Below are 25,962 nucleotides of genomic sequence, written 5' to 3'. Positions count from 1 at the left end.
GAGCGTATTGGTTGCATTCGCGCGAATGTAATGTCTGATGTAAATGTCTGTCTTGCATATATGCCAGCATTTCATGATATTTTTTATACCGAGACGTATTGTGGTCAAAAGAATAACAGCGATAGGGATTAATTTGAGTGAATAGTATCCTCAAATGGACAGTGTTTGTCAATAACACTCAACGAAATGAAATTTCGGATTAAAGAGAGTTCGGGGTTGCTTTCATACACCGGGGGGGGGGGGGGTCCTCTCTCTGAAAGGAGATGAAATCTACACTTTCCGGCACACGGCATGAGTAGCCTATTATCATCATCTCCTGTACTTATAACCAATTTACATTAATATGAAAATTTTGTATATGTAAATTATATAAAGTATACGCGTAAATACGCCTAATATTTTGTATACATGCGTGTAGTTTTTTGTATCATCCTCTTGTACTTTTTCTCCCCGTTTTATTATTATAAAATATCAGAGAATTTTATAATTATTTTCCCTGTACACTTTTTGAGAAAAATATCATAAAATTCTCCGATCCAACCCTTTATGGCAGATATCACTTTTAAGTGATACGTCGAGGTTAGGATCAGTTTTCGAAGTGGAAATTACAAACAACTGGAGAAAAAAGAGCACGCACGCACACACATATTAATAGATTTTTTTCATAATCATAATATTGATGTTTCTGGTGATTATATTGTGTAGAACTACAATAGAACTTGGTTAATTGGAATTTTGGTTAATTCGAACTTTTACGAACTCCCCTTGAGAGGTTTTCCATCAAATTTAATGCTAAAATTTCTTGTTTAATTCGAAATTTTTTGGATGTAGAACTGTTTTTAAATTGCGCTTCTCTGTTGCCATGAATTCTTATTTTCATTTGAATAATTTTGATTTTTTTTAGTGTTGACTTCTGTTTTTCACACTAATTTTTACTAGCATTTACCAGAATGAGTCATTTTTTTGATCGACTCCTTGGTAAATTTTTTTCTCATTTCTTTGTACTGTCATATGATAACAATAAATTTGATTTGATTTGAAAAAAAAAAAATTCGAAGTCGGAGGGAAAAAATTAATGATTTTTGTATGGGCAAATTTAGTTTGGAAAAAATTCTACAAGAAGTCACAGACCGCTTTTTTTCGACCAAGCTGTTAAACAAATTTTTAAAGACTATTAAAAATTTGAAAATTCTGTTTCTTTCCTCTGCTCTTTTTTTGATAATTTAATGCCCATTTTAATATTGTTCAGCTGGGTGCATCGAGAACGTTCACCACCTAATACCGGTTATGCTTTTTCAACCTAATAGATCAAGGTTTAACATGCAAAATCTGAATCCTTTTGTCGCTTAAGAGTATGGAAAGTATCGAAAAGTTTTCAGATTGTAATACGTTAAAGAAAAAACATTTCCTTAATATAATAAGAATGAAAAGCAAAATTTGGGAAATAGTTTCGTAACTGATGATCATGAACTGTTTTCCGTAAATAAGGCTTTAAGCATGATCAACAAATTCTGCAGTGATGCTGATTCCAGAGCAGTGGAATAATGTAGCAGCTAAAATCAATTATTATGATTATGAATTATTAAAATTTGGAAACAGTTTCGTAACTGAGGATGAAATTTTAATAATTAGTAATTATTATATCCGATGTGAATGTTGATGATTGAGTTGCAGTCATTTTACAAATTCAGGATAGATTAATTGGATAATTCAAATTTTGGGTAATTAGAACTTTTTTGCCCCCAGATCTTTGGATTTCGAACTAACCAAGTTCGACCGTATATGTCGATATTTCTTACATTGACAGGTAACGATTTCGAAAGAGCCAGACATTGCCCTCGTTGCTCATAAAAATAAGACAATTGTGTCTATTTTCATTGTGCTTATTGTTATTTTAGATGAAAAATGTGAAAACGTTTTTTTTCGCCCGCCCTACTCTTTTATTCGAAGCGTGTACGGTTTTGGTCGCGAAAACATCATCTCATAGCGGTCATGTCCGTGCATTTACTAGTGTTGTCTCGCCTTCGTGCGCATGGCAGTAGCCTACCGACACAAAAGATTCCTCTGAATAAATTGGTCCGCTTGTCAAGAGATCCACGAACCGTGCAGACGCGGTGACACTAGAGAGATTCTCTCCCATTTCCTACATGTGATGAGAGAGAGGAAAGCCTGTATGGCTCTAAATTTTGTCTCCACACCACATAAGTACACATGCACACGGCAGAGGCGGGTTTATGGCGTTGCTGCCTGCGGGCGCTACACGAATTTTGCCGCCCTTCTCCCATTTTAATCCAGTTTTCTTGACCACTCTGTCTTCAAATTTGTCACTCCTAGACTATAGCTCGCTCTGCCCAGCCCTTTGTAAATACGCCATTGTCTCCAAGTTACTTTTTTTGGTCACTCCCATATTCGAACACTTTCTGAAGTGACCTGCGGCATACCTGTAGATCATTAAGGGACCCGCGACGCAGTTCGAGAGCACTTACGTGACCGTGGGACAGATCCACATCGCTCACGTGCCTAGCGGTACATTTCCAGATCACTTAAGTGTCCGACGACATATTTACAGGTCACTAAAATGACATATGGCACAGTTCCAGAGCACTTCATTGCTCCAAAATGAAGTTCCACTCCAGAGACGAAATTCGCGGCACATTCCCAGATCGCTTAAGTGGCCTGCAGCGTATTTACAAATCACTTGAGTGACACACGGCACACTTCCAGAGCACTTGAGCGGCCTTCTGTCTTCAAGTCACTCTTCTGGTCAATCACATGCTTGCACGTTTTCTTGGTCACTCACTGACCGGATCTCTGGATCTCTAGGTCACTCTTCTTGTCATTCACATGATTTCCCGCTGTTTTGATCACTCACATGCTCTAGGTCACCCATTGACTCTCTGTTATTCTTACCGAGAATGGGTTGTTCCTTGATTTATCCCACTTTTTTTTTTTAATGTGGCAATTGTGTTAGGATTCACTACTCCCCCCCCCACCCCCCCGGAGGAAAGCTATTCCATTTATTAACAACAGTATTAGAGGAAAAACTTCCTACGACACCTGGAGTTGTCCCATAGGCTACTAAACGATACTAATGACCCCTTGTCGAAGCAGTTGATTGAAGGTGCATTAATAACTCATGGTCTATCCTATCCATCCCGCACGCGTAAGCTCTTCAACAAGAGCACGCGTAGCTCTTCTCTGCACCCCCCCCCCTTCAACCAAGTCTGTCTCTCTGCAGGTATGGTCTCCAAAACCTTACGACATACTCCAGTCCAGGACGAACTAAGATTCGGAAAAGCGGAGAATGATTTTAAGAGAACGCGAAAATACCTTCTTAGGAATGAAACCAAGCATTCTGTTCGGTTCTTTGACTACACTGAACAGTGTTGAGAAAACCTAAGCAGCTTGTAAATGAGAATTCTCAAATCGGTGAACCTAGTAGGGATAGTAACACCTTGTAAGTGAAACGCGGGTTGTTAGAACCAAAATGAGCGACCATGCACTTATCAACACTAAAGGCCATGCTCCATTCATTAGCCCACGCTGCATTCATATTCAAGCTCGTCTGGAAGCAAACTACATAATTTAATTTTGCCATCCTGGGCTATAGTGCACAAAGCGTCCCCGTCCCCCACACTGTAAATACGCTTCTGGCCGTAGATAGAAAACAATGACGTCCACACCGTAAGATCTTACGTAAATAACAAAAATACATGCGGCAAATTACATCACAAAACATCCTAAACATCACAGCATATAATATTTCAACGTAATTAACATGCGCATTTCTACGCTTAATCAAATCCACAGACCTTCATAGTTTCACTATCACATTCGCCAGCACACACACAAATACAAAAAAAACAATTAATTCCATTATAAATATCCATTATTTCTTTCAGAACTAAAGAACACATCTTTTTTGGGAACTCTATTTATATCTCTTACGCATGAAACATATATTTTTCCCCCCTATTAATTAAAATAACTTTTTACCCGATAAATAAGATAATTTCCTACCGAAACTATCACAAAATGAAATTTTAATTCAATCTTAATTAATTTTTGAATAAATTTTCTCAACAAAAAAAAAAAAAAAAAAAAACTAGTATATACAACATATCAGCGTAAAAAATGGAATTTAAGAAAAAAAAGTTTCTAAGATTAAGTTCTTAAGTAGGTCCTCATGGAGTTGGGAAGACATTTTTCCATCCGTATGCACATAATACGTATTATCCGCGGAAGATTAAGTTCCTTTTTTGAAACAAAGAGGGAAACGGAATCGAACCCTTTTTCCCCGCTTCTTGATATGTATTTAAAAAAATGAAAAGGGGGAAAATATATATATATACATATGCATTAAAAATGCTAGAATTTTTGAGCATTAATTATTTTTCCCCTCCCGATTGATTAAAAACCCGGCAAAATTTTCACTGGGAATAATTAAAAACTAATGTCTCCGAAGATAGAGAGCAAAAAAAAAGGATTGATATAATGCACATTTCTTACTTAATGCTCTCTTATAACAGTTGGGTTCATTTTTAATTAATTCAAAGTTCTTTTTTTTTTGGAGATAATACGTATAAGTAATTTTTAACGTGAAAAATTCCCTTCGAAATAAGATATGTAAAAAAATTATATACATATTTTTTCCTTCGTTTTTCGCATAGGGGGATTTTAATCATTTATCACAGTCGTATTTGAATATATCGCGGGTGGGGGGGAGGGGGGGGGGGAAATACCAAATGGAGATCTTTGTGATTATATTCTGTTTTCGTTTTTATTTAAAGAAAGAGTGGAATTTGTCTCTTAAATCCGCGATTACCCTTTTACTATAGCATAGCATCGTTGAAATTTGCAGGTCCCTCCACTCCAGATTAGTGAAAACAAATGCTTATAAAATAGACAAAACGAAACGACGAATCTCTCCGCTAATTATATGAAATACAGATGATTACTGAAGATTAAAGATGATTTCGGAAAGAAAAGTCACATTCCTTTAGGGGGGGGGGGGGCATTCTAACCGTCAACCTCTCATTGTCCGGATTAGTCCTCTACCATTAAGTTACGGAGGACTGACATTTTCTCACCGTATTAACAATATGTTGTTTAGGCTGAACGGGGCTGCGCAATAGAAAGCTTCCTAACTCATCAACTACTCGTAACGTTAGGAGGCAGTCACGGTTCAGCCCAAGGAACATATTGTTATACGGCGAGAAAATGTCAGTCTTCTGTAGCTCAATGGCAGAGCACCCATCCGGACAGTGAGAGGTTGGTGGTTTGATTCTCCACGGAGGAATGTTACTTTTTCTTTCCTAAATCATCTTTGCTTTGCATCCAGTCATCTGTACTTCAAATTGATCATTTTGTCGCAGCATGGAAATTTTTATGCATGCGTAGACTCAATTAGACGATGACATTTATAGTTCAAAGACCGTTCCAAACGAGGGTGTTCATGTCTGTGAACCAGATTCGAACCCAAAGTTGTCAAATCGGCGGTTGATGCGCTAACCAGTCGTTAACCACATGGCTTTGAAAGGTTCAATTAAATTTTTTTTATTTCTTAGATTTTTTAAGATACCAGGGGGAAAAAACACAATTTTTCTGGAGTGAAAAGGAACAAACTATCCAACAACAACAACTATTCATGCAGAATTTGTACCAAATTTCCTATCATAAGAGATAGTTACATTGAATATCGTAAACTGAAGTTACTTTGCCCTACGCTTCTACAATTTGGTTATTTATAAGAAATTTCTGGAATATCCCATGTGATGAGCTTTTTCACTCCATACCTATCAATCACATTACAATATTGTTTTCATGAGTTATTTCTCCACCATTTTGTTTTCAGCCGGTAACTAGTAATGCCTCTCAAAGAAATCATTTTTTTTACTGTGAAATTTGTTCCAGAAAGAAGCTCCCAGTATCAGCCAGAGATTAAAACGTGATAAAGGAAAAATATTAACGTTCGTTATATTTCGATACCAATATTAATGCTTAGTTCACTATTCATTCACCCGAAGTGTGTGGTTCGTTTTCCCACAGAGGCATGTGAATTTTCTTTCTGAACTTCATCCACCTTCACTGGAAATATGTGAATCAGTCTTATAGAATGCGGAGTAGACGATTAATAGCTCATTTCTTTTTCCTGTTTCTGGCATGTGCTGTTGGTGGATTGGTGAAATTGTTTCACCTCAGCCATAAATCGCTGGCTGCAGCTCTACGAAAGTTTCGGACACAGACGAGATTGAAAAAAAGATTCAGGTCCAATCACGCTTGATTTGCTTGCTAGTAATGAGTAATAAGTTATTTCGGCCTTTTTTTTATTTTGATGGGCAGGTTGACAATAAAATAGAGTTGAAGATAATTAATGATAAATTTTATAAAGCTTATTTAATTCTACCATTTCCAATGTTTTATAATGAGTGAATGTCTAATTAATGTTGTATGACAACGCACCACGTCTGGGACAACTTGCTCCTTATATGATGTTGGTTGTCACACTCGACAAGAAATTGTAAAAAATTTATATTTCATAGAAAGAGTGATTTTGTATCCGTAAAAAAGCTCTAGTACACGCCGAATGTTCGAACTTGATGCAGATATATCAAACATTTGAACTGGTTTGAATTTCACAATCGAAATGAATTGAAATGTAAAAATTATGAAAACCATCCCCGGTGTCTCCCTTACTAAGTGGGATTGACTGTACACCAATCCCTTCAACTTTTATGAATTTTAAAACTATTTACATATTTATGGGACACCCTGTATTTCGAAATATCGTCATTAAAATTTCCAATACAAATTGTAATGGTGAAATTACCCGGTAAATAACACACACTGCAGAGATGACGAACAACCAATTTAAAAATGGGCAGTTTTTAAAACGAATCATTTTTACCTCAAAACGAAACAAAATACAACGATACAAGCCCCGAGAGTTTACAAAACAGTATTACGGAGTAACATACACTAAAAAAAGTGAAAATAAAATAAATCCGTTGCGTACAAGAAAGACAGAGAGAGAGAGAGAGATCCATGGATCTGCAGTGAGATCCTCACATACGCGGTATCGGAGGGAAGCGCGCAGATTAGAAGCTAGAGCAAGAATAAAAACGCGAACAGGGCGTGTGCATCAGTCCCCTAAACCATCCCCTAGAACCGACGTACCCTGTACTTACGATACGCAAACCTAACATTAACTTTAGGTGAAAATTACACACTTTGCTTGTGGTCGCAGGAGGAGGTAGTGCTTTTTCTTCGTTTTTTTTTACTTTAATATTTTTTTAAATAACTATATGCTACAGACATACACTGTATATATATACAGAGGGAGTCGGAGGTGGGTACCACAATGACACGACACGTGCTTATTGCCTAGGAGGGCTTTTTTTTTTACCTACATATGCGGATTTATATTATTATCATTACTGTTGCCACACGACAAGACATGAGAAAAAAAATGTACACTCGCAGGTTATAATATAGGACTTTTTTGCGGGGGATAAAATAAGGATATGTACGTTTGGTATTTTTTTCATTGTATGGAGGTGTAAGAAAGTAAAATGAAAATTACGGAGCAGGATGCAGTAGCATTTTTTTCTCCTTCTGGGTTCAAGACCACATTTATTTTAAATAGTTGGAACCTGTATTTGGTAGCAAGCACAGTTCCTGGTGTGAGGCTATTGAGAGAGAGAGAGAGAGAGAGAGAGAGAGAGAGAGAGAGATAATTCTCCATGTTACTTATTCATTCATTTTTTTTTTCTGTATAACATGGTGGTCATGCTTCAAGTATCTCATTTCAACCCTTCCGAAAAATATTCTTACGCTTAGATACTTCTTAGATATGTAACGCGGGAAGGAGAAAAAAAAAATACATTGTACATATGTATTTAATAATAAATTAACTGGAAAATATGTAATTATACTACACTGAAAGTGAGGAGAGGGTAATATAAGGTTACAATTTTGGTCCCGTGTGGTCTTGCCCTACGATTTTGGATTATAATAGCGTTCCGGAAGGAAGTCGAGACTTGATGAGTTTTATCTTTGATGTGTGTCGGAGGTGTCCGGCTGTCATTAATTGATTTCAACGGCCGCTACTGCTATAAGGACTTTTGTATACTTATAGTCATTTTCTTTGGAATATTAGCTTCGTTCTAGGATTTTTTTTTTTTTTTGGCTCGAGAGCATTCCAAGCCTATGTGTAAATCCGGTTATTATTCCATTGATATCTAACGATGAAAAAAAAAAAGATTTATTACTTGTTCAGCGCTCTGACTTGCTCATGGATACGGGACATTCTCAAATTTTCCCGTAATTTCGCTCTTTTTTTCTACTTTTTAATATAAAAATACCTCCGGTTTTTTTGTATACGAAGCTTACTTTAATTTTATCATCTTTACATATTGGGGATGAAGATAATTTGCATAATTTAGAAATGGTATTATCATTTGACTATGCATGAATAGCAATATTCCTCGAAGAAATGTGCAGTGTTCAACCTTTTCTTCTTGTGAATATATTTTTATTCACTGCAGACTTGATATGGCCTCTTCAAACCTAAGCAAAAATTAACCATAGAAAAATAATTTTTCGATTGATTTGTGTTTATTGTATGTCAAACTGCCCACTAAAAATAGAAAAAAAATTAATTAATTAATTTAGATAGATATCTTTACTAGGACCATTTACTACCACATATGTGTATCTCTTAGGTCTTTAACTTGAGAAAAAGAATAATTATAAAACCCTTTCAGAAAATTAAAAACCATAAAAAATGACAGTATACGCATGTATACCTCCCGAAGAGAAGAGAACACTTTGCCTGTGCCGAGGCTGTTTATAAGCAATGATGAGCAATTTCACTGACAATCGATGAGATTTAGCAAATTTAACGTGTTTATCTTCGCAATTTCCCACATTTCCTCGGTAAATTATGGCCACTCCCAATCGTAAAGAAATTTCAATTTTTTTCAAAAATTTAAAACTGCCGTATTCGATCGCATCTAAATATATTTTTCACACATGAAAAAGGTCTTGAAAACATCAACCTCGGTTGTAATGACACCTCGATTTTCACGGCGAAATTCCATGTCGTCATAACCGGGTTTGACACTGTATATGGACTATATAAAAATGGATTTTTTCCCCCTCTTCGGAAGTGGAAAAAATGTCCCCGTATTCGATTATTACATCCCAATTAAAGATTTAAAAAAAACAATAATAATCGATCTGAGGGATGATAGAAACGGAAGCTACGCTCAAAGAAAAACAAAAAAAAAACGTTGCACACAGAGACGAATTAATTTTGCTTTTACAAGCCTTACAAGGGGCGTGTCATTTATTTTTCTTTTCTGTTGTTATCGATTATTATCCTCAAAAAAGAATAAAAATAAAATAAAGAAAGAATACGCCAAAAAAAGACCAAGAGGTTGCGTGAAGAAATATAGGTGCAGTAACTATTAATTCGAAGAAATTGCCCAGAATTGAGAGAAAGTTATGCCGTGAAAAAGTCAAACTCTCGCAATTTAGGGTTTCCTCTTCTCTCTCCACACTAGTTTTATCTGTAGATAATGATAACGACCATTTAGCATTTAGTATTCGTAGTATACAGGCCTTATTTTCTTTCTTAGGTAATTTCGAGGCTGTAAGGGTGGCCACCGACAGCGATTACGCGGTCACCGAAGTATAGAAAGCGTTTTTATTAGGGGAATCAGTACCTAATAATTTGGAGCGGTTTTGATGGAAGAGAATATCTTCTCTCTCTGAGATTTTGTTGTTGTTGAAATAATAGACACGGAATCTTAATAGTTTAATTGGTTGACGCGAACAACATCGTACTGCATTTTTTAACGTAAGTATTACCAACACGTTTTATTTGGTTTTTTCCCCCAGGTGTTGAAGAGTTAATATGCTAATTACTAGGCTTGTTTATCGTAAATACAGGTTCACTTACCCTCGTATCGGGACATTAGCTGAATATTAAATTCAAAGATGTACGTCTGGTGTGACTGCATTTGCCTTTTTTTGACATGCATCCAATGGGAAAATTTTATGAGGCAGCCAGAAACGTTATTGCAGTTTTTTGCTTTTCAGAAAAATACAAGTGTACTCAATATTTTAGAGAGTGTGGGCCACTTCATTGGCTTTAAAACTCGTCACGGGCCACTTAACCCTTTAAGTGGCAATTAGAAATCAATAAATCCCCCCCCCCATCAAAATGCCATACATTTTTTTAATGTGGTAGGCTTTTCCTTCCGATTTTCAGCAGGAGTATAGAGAAAAGTTTGAGAAATCAACTTTACAAAACGTCTGGGCTTGTCAAAGCTGAAATAAGAGGCTTTTATGGAGGCGAGATATCTCGTCATTGCCGCTTAAAAGGTTAAGTGATAATGCGCCGCGGACTACTTAAGTCATGCGGAACTGTGAGGCGGGCCACTCGAGTGATCTGGAACAGCGCCGCCGATCAATCGAGTCATTCATGCTCAACCTATGACATGCTGGCGAAATGTCACCCTCGGAAAGTCATTTGATGAGGCCCGCGACTTCCAACCTGATTTTGTAAGAATGAACAAGCGGGACATAACCAGATCACTTAAATGACCCGCGGCGAATTCGTAGATCACTTTAAAAGATGAGCAGCGGCTGTGTCATATCACCTGACTAACCCACGGCATATGTATATATCACTTGGATTGACTCGCGTCACAGTTCGAGATCACTTGAGCTGCCCACAATACATTTATAGCGGGGCCATGGACCCACGATTGACTTTTTGGATGCTTTCACCAATTATTAATTAATTCTGAATTTTCTCTCATCAACTCTGGAAATTTTTTCCACCGTTAGTCATGGATATTTTCATCTAATCCATAATTATTACTTCCATAAATTCTTATTTTTCATCAATGCTGATATCATTTATTTCATCAATTCTATAATAATTTCTTTCATTAATTAGGAATTTTCATTGGGGCTGGAATTATTTGTTTCAGTAATAAATTTTCATTAGTTTCTGGAATTGTTTCTCTGATTAGTTTACCTCCAAGTGCTGAATTTTCATAAATTTATGTGTTAATTTACAGTCAACTGTGTATTTAAAAATTTTTGAATGGATATTTCTCAGTGTTTCTGTATATTCTGAAATAATAGACGCCAATTTCCACCCCCCCCCCCCCCCGTACAAGATATATAAAATCGGGGCAAAAGAAGAGGTCCTAAAAAGTTTTGGTGCTCTGAAATCGGTGAGACGTACCTCGCCCCACGTGTAGTAAGGGCGGCCAACACCATCGTGGTATCACATCATGAGATAACGATGGTGGCGGGGAGGCCCTGTGTGACGGTTCCCCCCCCCCTTCCAATTGATTTTCACCCGTGGCCCCTTTAGAATATTCCAAAACCACTGAGGGCGGGGGGCATGTGACTTCAGGTTGAGAATCGCCTTTTTCACGATCAAAAAAGGGCAAGAAATTTCTTGGTATTGGTACCCTTCCTTTAGTACCCAGTTTAAGGAGAACGAATACGTGATGTTAATTGGCATTTATAGTAGGCCTATAGGTTACGCAAAAAATTTGTTCACAGTGCCTTGTAAAAACGCATTTCACTATGCATTTTGTCTGTGCTGAAGGATCATTAACGTGGATCGTTGTTACTGACCTGTATAACTCGCATGTTGAGTCCAGTTTCCTGAGCGAGTTGTTCTCTGATATGCCTCGTAGGCTTAGGCGTTGCGGCGAAGGCTGCTTTCAGGGTCTCTAGTTGCTTGGCCTTGATGGTTGTCCGCGGCCCCCTGCGTTTCGTACCGCCGGGACCGCCGTCGTCACTGGCGCCTTGTCCAGATGAGCCCTGCAGACACGAATCCGTGGCCGACGAGTGCACGCCGTCCACTATGTTGGACTGTTGACCATTGCCGTTCCCAGTAGGACTGTTCACTGCCGAACCACCCGAAACGGGATCGTTGTGTAGATCCCGATCGCGTTCGATACTGGAATCCCTCTCGTTATCCCGCTCTGCGGGAGAACCGGGGTCAGTACCTGGCATTTCGAGTGATTCATCGAACTCCGGCGAATCCACAGGCGAACTCGAAGAACAGGCTATTGGAAAAAAAACAAAAACAATATTCGTTTTTTAATGAACATGATAGTTTAAGAAAACATAATAATTTAAATTACGCACGTTTTTATAAAAGATTATTGAAGTTACCGGAGATGTACAGTGCTTTCCAAATGAAACGCGCATTGGGGAATTGCAGCCAATTGACTACGGCAGGCGGGCCACCAACTTATGTAATTTAGTGGTATCTTATAGAAAGGCCCCCCCCCCCCCGAGTTAAACAGGGGAAAAAATAATTAAAGACTTCATAAAGAAATTATTCCTTTTATTAATTATCAATTTTTATTAGTTCTTAAATAATTTTTTTCTCAAATTCTTAAAAAGTTTTTTGATTAATTACTGATTAATATAATTAATTATGATATTAATTTTGATCAGGAATCACTTTAAATGATTCCTTAATTATTTATTTCAGTAGTTCTGAAATTATTTTTTCTTTCTGAATATAATCTTGAACTGAGTTCTTTTCAATAATTATGCAATTACTCTTTTATTGATTGCGAGAAACAATTTTTCTATCAGAAATTACAAAATTATTTCTCTCATTGATTATTTTTGCCACTAATTCTGAAATTATTTTTTTTCATCGATTGTGAGTTTTCATTAATTTGTTCCATGGAATTATTCCTTTCATTTATTGTTTCTTTCTTTAATTTTATAATTGATCGGCTTTCAACCATTTCTTGAAAATGATCGGCGGGCTACGACAAAGCTCCGAGGGCCAAATGTGGCCCGTGAGCCATAGACTACGGTGACACTGGGAGCTATTTTCAATGGCACCAGACTTCTATTCATGGGGACATTTCTACAGGGTGTGCGAAAAGTCAGTAGAAACTTTAAAAATGCATAAAAACCGGAAAAATAACCGAAATAAAAAAAAGGTTTGCAACGTTAGCATCGCGAGGTCACAGGAATTTTTTTGATAGGAAAAAACCTCAAAACAGTCGATAGATGGCGTTCAGGTCCAATCACTTCTGATTTCTCTGACCCTCTATCGACAAAAATTTGATTTTTTTTTCTGAACCAAAAAAAAAAAATCTTAGTGAGAATAACTTCTTCACAATCCGCATTCAAATATATCGGGGTGCACAATCTCCGACCCTCGGACCAAATAAGGCCCGTGTTCCGTTAGAAAAGTGTCAATACGCACAGCACGATAAATAACAATGCCGCCCATATTTCTTCCATAAAAATACGGTATATCGCCAAAAAAGTCATCAGTTGTAAATTATAACCGAAAAAACTGTCAAAGTCAAGCAAAACTGTCAATTGCAACCGAAAAAGTTGTCAAAGGCGGCAAATTCCCAACAATCGCTAAGATTGCCGAAAAATCACCAATCGCGGAAAATGATGCAAGTCAAAATATAATTCGTCAAAAAAAAAACGTACGCCGATATGTTTGACAAATATGGAAATGAATATATTTATTTGACTATAATTAACTATGATAGACTCAGAATTATCATAATTTCATTAATATGTTATGAAAATAGTCTAAATTCCAAATTTCACAAAAATTCGACTAAGCCTTGTAAATAATATAGGAAAAACGGGACATTTAATTAAAAAGTTTGGGACGGCTAAAGTTACGGGAATATCCCATAAAATACAGGTCATATGGTCACTATTTATATACAAAGTTTCTGGCTCGCGAGCGGCACAAATTACGCATATCTGGCCAGTTGTGCATTTCTGTGAAACATACCAATTCCTTCAATTTTTAAGCATTTTTAAAATATTTATGAGGCACCCTGTACTTTTACGGTAGATATAATTTCAAATACAATCGATCTCGCTTATAACGTTCCCGCTTAGTGCGACTAATTTTTGTATAACATAACAACAGATTAGAACTAGAAATAGTTCTCAGAAGGGGTAAATGTTTTTTCCCCTTTGCCGTCTTATTCAAATTTGCCGCACTAGATCGATTCCAAAAAAATGACATTCAAAAAATTATTCTCGTATCGGTGTTATATTATATAAAGCAACGGTTCTCAACCGTTTTTGACACGCGGAGCCCTTTCTGGTCTATAATTTCTATGGCGGAGCCCCTGGGCCAATTGTTTTATTTATTCATCAAAGTTACTCATTTATTTTTACTATTTAAAATATTTATAATTTTTTTTCTTCAAATTTAGTGTTTGTTTTTTGTTTTCATCGAGCTGGAACCCCTAGGGCTCCGCGGAGCACCAGTTGAGAACCGCAGATATAAAGGAATAAGAGGCGGTCTTTCTCATCCGCCTCTGAATCTATTGATACAAAATTCAAGCCGCAAAAGAGTGACACGGACACATAACGTAAACAAATTGACAGATTTTTTGACGCCAGCGTCAAGCAGCATTTAAAGGCGGCTTTTTCGGACAAGAAAAGTCGGATTTCCCAACTGTACTCATAGGAATTTAATTATTCACAGAACAGCCAATACGATGCTTTCATGACCTTTGAAATTTCGGAAAAATGAAGCAGTAACATCGGGCACAGTTCGAGTCAAAATGTCTCGGAGCGAGTCAAAAAAAAGCTCTAATTATAGAGGGAAAAATAAAAATTCTTAAATTTGTAGCTGATAACCCTGTGCATTCTAGAGTTACAACAGCAGAAAATTCAATTTGCCTCCCAGCACGTTAAACAATCAACATGTAAAAGATTTTTTTTCTGTGTGTGTGTGTGTGTATGTTTTCCCTCTACAAACAACATCCCGTATAATGTAAATATTTATTGGAATAACAAATACATAAATAATTCATATTAAATCTCTGTATGTACCGTGATGTTTGTTAATAAATTTAAAAACACTACATAAAATAACTATGGTCGGTGAAAAACTACGGCTTTATAATTCTTATAGATATTTCCCCGCTTATAACGTTTTTTCAGTTGAGATTTCTTTAAAAACCTTATAAGTGGGATCGACTGTATATCGCTGTACATAATCGATTTTAGATGGTGTGTGTGAACGCGTGCTTCTCCAAAATTAATTTCAATTTGGCTTCGATATGAAACGAATGAAATTGATTTGATGATTTGAAATCGATACCGATTTCGAGATTTGTATTCACTGTATTCATAAAAATTTCACATTGGGGTTAAATTTTCGTGACGTTCCGTGGAGAATCAGAAAAATCGGCCTCGTAGAGGCATTCAATTACCAGACGCAATCAGAAGTAGCTACTGCATCCAGATTCAATATAAAATCAACAACTTGGGAGAGAGTGAAAACTTCACGCCGCTAGTTGGATATGCAAATTAATGAACTGATTTGCCGCTCCATTATCTTGTTTCCTCCCCCCCCCGCAACTTTTCATCGGGAGGAGGGTCCCCCCCCCCTCTTCTCTTGAGAGACGGAGGGTTTGATGGTTAATCTCGTATTGCTAAAAACAGTTATGCGTCCCCTCTCCCCCGTTTGACCCTTCTGTCCCCACGACATCGGGTACTTGTACCTCCCGCAGGGATAAAGATTATTCCCGCAGTTTTCGACAAGTACTGTGTTTCCCCTCCGCTCATGCATCATTCATATGGTGCTGCTGTACCCTGCTCGTTCGAAGGTATAGTCGGATACTGTACATATACACACACATACATATGTATCTACATACACATGTATGAAACGGTACAGCTTTTGTTGTTGTACCTACTTCATAAAGTTTGTATGAAGACCCGACGTCGGCATGAGACAGAACTGGAAAAACAAATAGAAAATTGCTACAGGTGTTGCTGTCGTGTGGACAAAGTCGATACTTGCAGATCGATTGGCATTTGCCATAAAAATACATTAGTGATAGCAAATGTAGATAAAGTTTCTTGGTTTAATTAATTAATTTTGAAATTTTGGTACCGATATTTTAGATTTTGATCACAAATCCCAAGAACATGAGGAATTTCGATCGCTGTCTACAATATTCTGATACACAGGCTGCACAGCTAACAGCACGAACCGCAAAACACTGGCGAACCGTTGATCCCAGAGGCATATTTCCAGTATGAAATAGGATCCAAATAACGTGTAGAACTCAAAAATACTCCATTCATATTGAATTGTATAGTTATTAAAATAAAATAAACTAACTTTTATACGCCCTGTGCTCAAAAAGCCAATTAGACTGTTGTTGCCCTGTCTCTGTTGATGCCAACAAAAATAATTCCATGTTTTTAAGTGCAGTATTTGTTGAGATATTTGAATTCAAAAATCGAAATTTATGAAATTTTGTGATATTTTATTATAAATTTTATTATAAATCGACATTTTATGAAAAAGTTGGGACGATCAAAATTACGGGAATTTCCTGTAAAATACGCAGATCATGCCGTCACTCAACATATATATATATGCAAGTTTCTAGTCCGCGAGTGGCAGAATTAACGTGTTTGTGGCCCTCGGACTGAAAAGGTTGTGGACCCCTGCGTAAACTCTTTGATTCTATCTAACATAATAAAGGCATACTATGGAAAACTATCTTCGCTATAATGCTCTATTTTCGTGGAAACGATTGATCTTCCAAATGCGGTCTGGGGGGAAATTCCTGCGCACTTCTAACGGATATGTGATACTTGACTCAAACAAAAACTGTCCAAATTGTAGTAATGCGTCTAATCAAATATTCGATTTATTCCATACGCTTATGGAATGTCCGTTATTCAATTTACAACGTACTGCATATTTAAATTCCTGTTTTAAAGCTAACACCGAAAAAATTTTCTATCTTTTATAACAAAGTCCTCCCAGTTTCAAATCCGAAATCTGTACTTTTTTTTTTGCAATGACACGATCAAATTACTAAACCTTTTAAATTGATCTGTTCTTTATTGTACATACGATATCGACCCATGTCCTGTATTTTTGACAACCATTCGCACGTGTTTGGCCCCATAAACGAAATAAAAAAATGATGATAATGATGATAAATAAAGATAGACTAACCTTTTTTAAGTGAGATTAAGGAAATGAATGAAGTAAATGAATAAAAAATAAGCATATCACACAAATACCCACTACTACTACTACTACTACTAAACCACAAATGCACCTCGTCCATATTCCTCTGCGGAACCTCAAACGAATTGGTACATGCTGGAATGTACGTGTTATGAACCTGCCGTGAAGCTTGTGTCTGTGTAAATACCTACTGTAGGCCTATTGACCACAAGCCCGAAATTTCTCGAAAAAGAACGACAGATTTTTGGCCATCATTGTATAAAATCGCAAACTCACAAGCGTGATATAAACGCATCAAATGTAAAACAATTCAAACGAAAACAGAAATTAAATGCTAAGTAATCGAAGAATAATTTTATTTATATGTTCCCTTTTTCCCAATGAGTTCATAATCTTTTTCATTGAAATTTTGCGTCATTTGAATTTGTTTCATCTATTTTTCCAGCCTTAAAAATTTTCCTTCTCTTTCCCTTTCTTTCATCATCGCCCCCTGAACGTTAATTAAACTTTTATGAATGCATTAAGAGTCCATTAAATTTCCTTGATGAGAATTAAATTTCTTTGATTTTTAAAACCATAATATATTGATTGAAATTTTCATTGTTCGGAAAGAGACAGTTTCTCCGATCAATTTTCCATCTAACATCAGTTCGAGAAGATGACAAATCATCACCTTCAGTTTTTTTTTCTGGTATTAGTTTGTGCCGCCTCGAGAAGTTCTGTGACCCTGGGCAGGGGCGTGCGTACCCAGGATTGGCCTTTGAAGTGGGGTACAACGAATTTTTTCTGGATAATTTGCAGTTACGAAAAAGTCTTTTAAATTAACAGAAATGGATTAAGATAACACGAAAAACGGGCACGCGGGCCTTCTGTACTCCTCTCTGCATACGTCTCTGGGCCCCCGAGGACTCCAAAATTTCCCACCCAACTCTGATTGTTGGAAATTGCCGTATGGCGATATATGACCGGAGTTGGTGTGCGGTAAAGTAGTAATGATAAAATTATACTCATCCGTTTTAATCGATATGAGAAATATTCATATATGGGCTCAAATAAAACTATATTTTCTTACTTAGGTGAACCTTACATCATCGAGGAGAATGAGGAAATTGCGATCCCAAATGCGGGATATTACTAAATTTTGCCAAAAATTGCAAATTTATTACTTTAAATGCAATTTGCTATAACTACTAAAATTACTGAAGGGTCTGGAAATAAAGGGATGCTACAGGCACTTTCAGATCACCTGAGTGCATCGCGGGACATTTCCAGATGACTCAAGTGGCCAACGCCCTTTTTCGGATCACTTGAGTGACTCGCGGCACTTTTCCAGATGATTCAGGTGGTCCGCGGTACATTTTCAGGTGACCTGATTGGCTCGAGGAACTGAAGTGGTCCGCGATGCGTTCCCAAACCAATAAAGTGGCCCGCGCTCTCCAAGAAATTGAGCACCCTTGTTGTATTTAATAGGTTGAGCTTTCGTCCGCAGGCAGACTTCATGAAATTATTTGCCATTCCAATTGGTATTAGTACTATTCATATGGGTACAAATTCAATTATGCCTTCATAATTAGGTTCACCTAACATCATCGGGGAGAATGCAAAAAATTGTGATCCTAAATATGAGATGTCACTAAATTTTACCAATAAAAAAATGCAATTTGCTGATTACTGCTAAAATTTACTGAAGAGTGTGGGAAATAAAAGGCTGCTACAAATAGCAGTAAACGAAAATGTATTTCACGAAAAAAAAAATATCCAAATGATCTGATGACCATATTTCATTGAGAAAAAAAAATTGTATTATGAAAACGCTGTGTGTACTCACGACTTATAAGTAAATATTACAAATTCAAATAAGTATCGCTGAAAAAACGGGACAAATTTGTAAAAAGAAATCGGGACAACGATAATTACAGGAACATTACATTACTTCCTGTAATGAACAGTCCGTCAAATTGCTCCAGACATTTTACCTGTCCTTGTTTTCAGATAGACTGAAATGGTCAACCCATCTCGTACTTTTTTTCTTATGAAAAATCCTTGGTAAAAAAATTAAATTTGTGCAGATGTGGAAAAAAGGAAAACATTAAACACTTGAGGATCAAAAAAAATCTGAAAGTGCCGATTTACGAAGCGTCGCGTGCGGCCCTCGACGACATTTGCCCATACGTCACTGGCCCCACAGGTACAAATAGTATATTACTATACGGTTTTTGTGCAAGCGTACGCGCGCCATTTGCACTACAAAAGAACCTCGGTCACCGGGGGGGTCTTCACCCACAGATGTCACCGACTGGTTTCGAACAGAGGGATAATTGTCCGCAAGGGAGGCGGGAGGGCACGTGCCCTCTTTCATAGAGCAAAACCCACGATGTTTAGTATCCTCCGCGGGGGGTTTATACACAGCATGACCAAGTTCTTCAATGAAAAATCGTCGGGGTCTGGACACAATGAAGACCCAACACTTATTGACTTCTCGACAATATAAATGATGAATACCCCTTTTTTTTATGTACATTCAATAGAACGCGACTGGAAAAATAAATATTTATATGGATTTTTGTGATAGATTAATTCCAGGCTTTCTGAAACATTTGCGTCTGAAAAATGAATTGTCTAGTCCATGTAGAGATTGATTAATCGAATATCAAATCTTGGAATATCTCTATTCTATAATATAATATCACAAACTCTAAAAGGGCCTGTTTCTGTGCAACGATATGATGTATGATTTCAAATCAGACATGGAAAATGAAATGAAAATTATACTTAATTAGTAATTGCAATGTAGTCAACCACTCTCAAGATGATCACGAAACTTCAGGTTTTTACTTTTCATTAGGAAAGTTAGCGCACTCTGTTAGCTCAACAGAGAACAAAAATAAAATACAGTCGATCCCGGTTATAACGTTCCCCCTTATAACGTTTTCTCGCTTAGTGCGACTTATTCTCGGGGTCTCAACTCTAAGTATACATATAATTCTCATTAAGATCGTTTTCCCGCTCACAACTTTTTTTCATGGGGTTTTTTGAAAAACGTTATAAGCGGTATCCACTGTTATTAAATGTACGTATTGAAGACAACTTGAATGCTTAAAAGCCAATACAGTAGAACCCCAATTATCCGAACACATCGGGACCAAAGGGTGTTCGGAAAATCGATTTCGAAACTAATTCGATGAAGCAAAGGAATAAATTGAATTTAAGATGAATTCGTCAGGCGGAAAAAAATCTGCCCCCTATTCACACGTTTGTTTGCTTGTCAGTCGTTTATAACAACATACACTGTACCCGGATCTGCCCCCTTACTTACATATCTACAGCTTACAGGTATGGTATGTACAATTGTTGGAAGTGAATTAGTGTACAATAGAGCGAAGCTATCGAGTTGGGAGAAAAGAGGATTCAAGTTCCAAGAAAATACCAACTGTTGAGCATCATTGACTATAGAAAACTTAAAATAAGTTAGGTTAAAAAGGTGTTCGGTTGTGTGTGACCGAATTGTTCGGATAAACGATGTTCTACTGTACTTATTCTCAAAGGTATTTTTCTTTTAAATCTTAACTTAGTATAACATATTTTCCATTAATTTCAAATGTTTTATTCAATAAAAACATGTGTATAGTGGTTGATGTGTATGGGCAGTTGACTTTTGAAGCCTAGTATTCGATTAAGCGGGAAAAGTAGTTGAAATTATCATATTAAGCGGGGAATTTCACAATTGTTTTTGTGGACAAATTTTGGGGGCGCAGGATTTTATCCGTTTAAGCGGGGTATTCGTTTCTCGGGTATTCGATTAAGCTGGGCAGACTGTAGGCTACTGTGCATGGAGTTATGTCATTATGATTAGGGGGTGACCACATATAAATGATCGAGAAAAATGAGGGGAAATTGGGATCACACGTAAATAAGGGAAATCACCAATGCTTGCTAGAAAATTTGCTAATTGGCAAACATTGGTTATTAATGATATATAGAGAGAAAGTCCGATAAAATGCCTTTCAAGGGGAAAGAAATGATGTTACAAATATGTCAGATGACTATAGTCATATTGACTATTATACAATTCATTAATTATGCAACACAGACCAGTACTTTTGAAAATTCAAAATTTTTGAAAGAAACAATTCCGGAATTGATAATTCCAAATGGATAATTCCTTCAATAACTTGAGGGGGTGGGGGTCCTGTTTGACTCGAGGCTCTGGGTTCCTTTGGGCCACAAGTATAAACAAAAATGCTTTTAGTCACCCTGAGCAAACATCTAGTTGCCCCCCCCTCTCCCCCATAATGAAAAAAGGGTGTGCGTTTAACGCCTTAAAATCATCAAATACCTACTCTGCAAATAGATCTGTCTTTCCCTATTTATGAGTTCACGGCGGAGTCCCTTCGAGATTAAAAACATTAATTACTCAACATTAATTTTTTTTTGTTTTCAAAGTTGAAACTCAGACGCCTTGTTTAATTCATATACAGTATACATATACAATGGATCTCGCTTATAACGTTTTTCAAAAAACCGTCATGAAAAAAACGTTGTAAGCGAGAAATCGCCTCGAACGGGAAAAATCTTGATGAGTATTACATAGTAAGACAGTTAAGACCACGAAAATATGTCGCACCTACACGGTAAGTTGCTTCTCCGACACATCGCCGTGTGTGTATGGACGCATCCGCCTGCCTCCTCTCCATTCGCAGCTGAAGATATCTGCACCAGATTCATTCACAGCTGAAGATAACAGCCTTCACTCCATTTACAGCAGAAGATTTCTGCCTTCGCTCAGGCTCAGATCCGGGGTGGGGGCAACTTCGAAGAGCGAATGCGAGCCGATCTTCCCCGTTTTAAGGAATCTCGCCACAGAGAGAGCAACAGGCCAACAATAGTACAAATCTTCAACCATTACACTTGACTCATAGTTCGAAGAATAGATGGCAGCACTATAACACAGGAAATAAAACCTTAATGTTAGGGTCACAACACGACTCAGTGCAACAGGTACACGCACTTTCCAACACGCACTTTCCAAGTCGTTAGAAATTTTGTAGAGGAATAGTAGGGGGGGGGGGGTGTCACGTAAAATAGCCTACGGGATGATTCCAAAAGCACCCACGCATTCACCCCTACCGACACATCGTCCTGAATATGCACCTGTAACAAACAAACATATATTGCCTCATTGTAATGAGTTCCTTTTTCAGAAGGGAAGCTCCTTTTCTTAGGGAAAAAATAAAAATAAGTCGTTTTATATCCGAGGTCTTTTAATCGACTTTATATGCAAGGTTCACTAACATTATTCTCAATGGGAATCAGTTTGCTGACTTCATAGGCGAGGTGTCGTTATAACCGCGTTTCAGTGTCTTAAAATTTACCAAGAATTGTTTTAGGAGAGTAAATTTTTCTTTTGGTTAGGAGCGGGGCGTTACCAAAGGGGTTGGAAAGGTGGTGTTCTCGTGGTCGATTGATGACCATCCCGTGTGTGTACTGTGAACATCCCGTTGTACACCTAGTACTTATTTTTTTGGGGCTTGAGATGGATTGATTATCGGATCCATAAAAGAGGCGGGAAGTTTCTTGAATCCTTTTTTTAAAAGACAGGGAAGGGTCATTTGAAGTGTTTTCAGGGGTAAAAAGGTCTGCCTCGAGGCATTTTTGGCCGCAAGTCAGATAGACAAAGGCCTCAAAGGTTGTTTGGTTCCTCGTCGTGTGAGAAGGGGGACCAAAGGAATTTGGCTTTCGGTCTGGGGGTGAGAAAATTTCTCATCATTCATCGATTGGCACTTCAATGAACTTTCTTTTCTTGTTCTCCTATGACTTTTTCCATAGGAGAGAGTTCCTTTACCCTCTTCTCGTAACTTGCAGAGCGTGTTCCATCTGACCTCACATTCATTACATGCATGGTTTTTTTCTTATACATATTCTTTATTACTTCTTCCGCCATTATTACCTATCGTTTTATATATGTATGTATATAACTTTTTCTTTTCACGGAAGGGGACAATAAACACAGCCATTGAAAATTCCAATCAAAATTTTCACACGGTTAAAGAAATATGACATTGGCATTGAATATAGCTTTTTTTTAAGTAATTTATTTTGAAAAATAGATAATTGGGAATTTTTGGTGATTGCTGCGCTACCGCTGAAACCATTTTCTACATTTCATGAGCTAAACCAAGGGTGCTCAATCTTTGGTACAGTGCTGGCCACGTCATTGGTTTTAAAACGTGTCGTGGGCCACTTAGAAGTGTTCTTGAGCAGCACCTTGGGTCACCAAAGTTATCTGTATATGTACCGCGAGACACTTGATGAGCTGGAAGTCAGCAAATCACTCAAGTGAACTGTAAATATGCTGTGGGTCACTCTCTCTCAAGTGATAGGGAAATGTGCAGCGGCCATCAGTAAAAACGCCGTCTATCATCTAAATGAGCTTAAAATGTGCCGCGGTTATCTGCAAATATGCCGAGGGTCACTTAAATGATCTCAGAATGTGCCGCGGGACACTTAATTGATCTGCACATGTGCTGCGGGCAGCTTGAGTGATCTGTAAATGTGCCATAGGCCACTCAAATGACGTGGAACTGCACCGCGGGACACTTGAATGATCTGGAAATGTGCTGCTTAGTTCATTTTCACAAAAAAAGGTTTGGATCGCGTGCCACATCAGATGACTCCGAGTGCCATGGGCTGAGCATGTATGAGCTAAGCTATGTTTTTGGTCTTGTCTTCAGAACATCGTGGTCCGAAACCTCTAACGTGCCCTACAACGGTCTTAACATAGAGCAATAATAATAATAATAATTAACTAGTGATAACTTAAATAATTATTACAATAATTAATAAAACGCATAACTATATATCCTTTAGTCTGTGGGCCTTAAGAACATCGTGGTTTGAAACCACTTACGAGCGTTTCGGTCCTGAAATGGACAGCCGAAACGAGTAAACCAGTGAAAGGAAAAATATAAATTTGTCTTTAAAAACGTGTTAAAAGTTTCTTTGAATTTTCCTTAAAAATTTGAATAGTGAAGTGGTGCTCAGAAAAGGCGCATAAGAATGAGGTGCTCAGGAAAGGCGCATAAGAATGAGGTGCTCAGGAAAGGCGCATAAAACTGTAATGTTCAGAAAATTACACATAAAATGCACAGAAAGTGGTGCACAGAAAATGCACATAAAAATGTGAAGCTCAGAAAACGCATATAAAATGTATTGCTCAGAAAACATACATTAAAATATAGTGCTCAGAAAATGCATATGAATAAAGCGCAGAAAAAGGAGCTGAGGAAATGCATATGAAAAAAGCACATATAAATCAGAGAAAGTGGTTCTCACAGAAAACGCACATAAAAGTATTTTCTTGGGTCTTGTACTCAAATGAATAGGTTCTATAATGCTCTACGAATTAGACCACAGAAAGTGGTGGTGCTGAGAAAATATGTAGAAAGTGGTGCAAAAAAACTTAACACATGGGAAGTTTTCTTTTGTGAAATATCCTTTTTTTTAATCGTATCAAAAATCATTATGCAATAACGACACTCACCTTGGTGATGATGATGATGGTGGTGATGCTGGAACTTGGTGCTGGTGATGTAGTCCTCCTTGCAAATGAAACGGTTCTCGTCTAACACATAAAGCTCTTCGCCCGTGGACAACTGCTTGCGGCACAGCAGGCAAGTGAAGCAAGCCAAGTGAAACACTTGACCTCGGGCTCTTCGAACGAGGTCCGTCGGTGATATCCCTTCGGAACAGCCACCGCATTTCGTTCCGAAACGCCTAGGCAAGCACACGGAAAAACAAACTGAGTGTGAGACAACTTAATAATAAATCTACAAGAGTATGTTAAAAATGTTTTTATCTCTCTCCCTCTTAGACATTACTAGGCCATGCACAGAGACAGGACCTGGAGATTCGAGATCAACCGAATCCGGTCATCGTTTGGCCTGTTACATAGCGCAGAACGGAATTTAACAAAAAAAATTGTTGGCAGCTTATAAATTCCGGGTTCTCGATGGCAGTTCCAAACACCTCGGGAATTTATTCATACTGCAGATTTTAACTATTTTGAATGTTATGTATCGTGAATTTGATTTCCATGTGATATCTCAACTGTAATTTTTACAGTCCCATGGTTTCCAACCTTTCATGCTTCAAGCAGCTGTTGAAAATGCATAGGAGCTTTGCGCACTGTTAGAAAGCTGCTAAAGACACGTGCGTAGCCCTAGAAAGGTGATAAAGAGACGTGCGTAGCCCTAGAAAGGTGATAAAGAGACGTGCGTAGCCCTAGAAAGGTGATAAAGAGACGTGCGTATTCCCAGAAAGGTGCTAAAAAGACGTGCGTATTCCTAGAATATGCGTAGGAAGTTTGCGTCTCCCCAAAGATTTGTGGGACGCGTGTCCGTTAGAACTGCTATGTGCCCCCCCCCCCCGCTCCTGGAAAGACGTTGGTTGCTTGCGTACTTTTAGAAATGCGTCGGAGGTTTGCGCGCCCGCCTTGAAATACATGGGAGACAAGTGTGCCTTTAGAAATGTGTGACAGGCCTGTGTTCGAAATGCTAGAAGGCGTGCATACTCGAAAAGCGTAGAAGGCTTGCGTATCCATAGAAATGCTTGTGAGGCTTGCTTAACCCCATAGAATGTGAGAATAACCAGAAATGCGCAGGAGGCGTGAGTAGGCAATCTCTCTAGAAATGTGTGAAGAGGCTTGCTTACACCGTAGAAAATCGTGGGATGCGTGTACACCACCGAAAATGCGGGAGGAACTTGTTTACCTCTGGAAATGTGTGCATACACCTAGAAATGCGTGGAAGGCTTGGGTATCACTAGAAAACCGTACTGCTTGAGAGAAGTTGGTGGCTTGCGTGACTCCTTGAAATGCATAGGAGGCCAGCGAAACTATATTGCTTTTTCGCAGT

The 25,962-nt window shown here is 37.8% G+C and overlaps 1 protein-coding gene across 1 annotated transcript in view; it reads right to left on the bottom strand.

The window, feature by feature from the left end:
* The window catches only part of LOC149076909 (LIM/homeobox protein Lhx5-like), an 86,815-nt gene that overhangs the window by 28,287 nt on the left and 32,566 nt on the right, over positions 1-25,962 (bottom strand). Inside the window, exons 2-3 of the mRNA XM_089244626.1 lie at positions 24,591-24,823; positions 11,665-12,101 (exon numbers count right to left, since the gene is read on the bottom strand). Of these exons, the coding sequence (XP_089100752.1) occupies positions 11,665-12,101; positions 24,591-24,823 (670 nt within the window). The remainder of the gene's footprint in view (positions 1-11,664; positions 12,102-24,590; positions 24,824-25,962) is intronic.

The sequence above is a fragment of the Pholcus phalangioides genome, unplaced genomic scaffold (assembly GCF_987345545.1).
Source record: "Pholcus phalangioides strain wild (caught in Gottingen) unplaced genomic scaffold, Ppha-v1.0 ptg000015l_1, whole genome shotgun sequence".
Taxonomy (NCBI): domain Eukaryota; kingdom Metazoa; phylum Arthropoda; class Arachnida; order Araneae; family Pholcidae; genus Pholcus; species Pholcus phalangioides.
The sequence above is the reverse complement of the archived record's forward strand: the minus strand, read 5'-3'. Positions and strand labels throughout refer to the sequence as shown.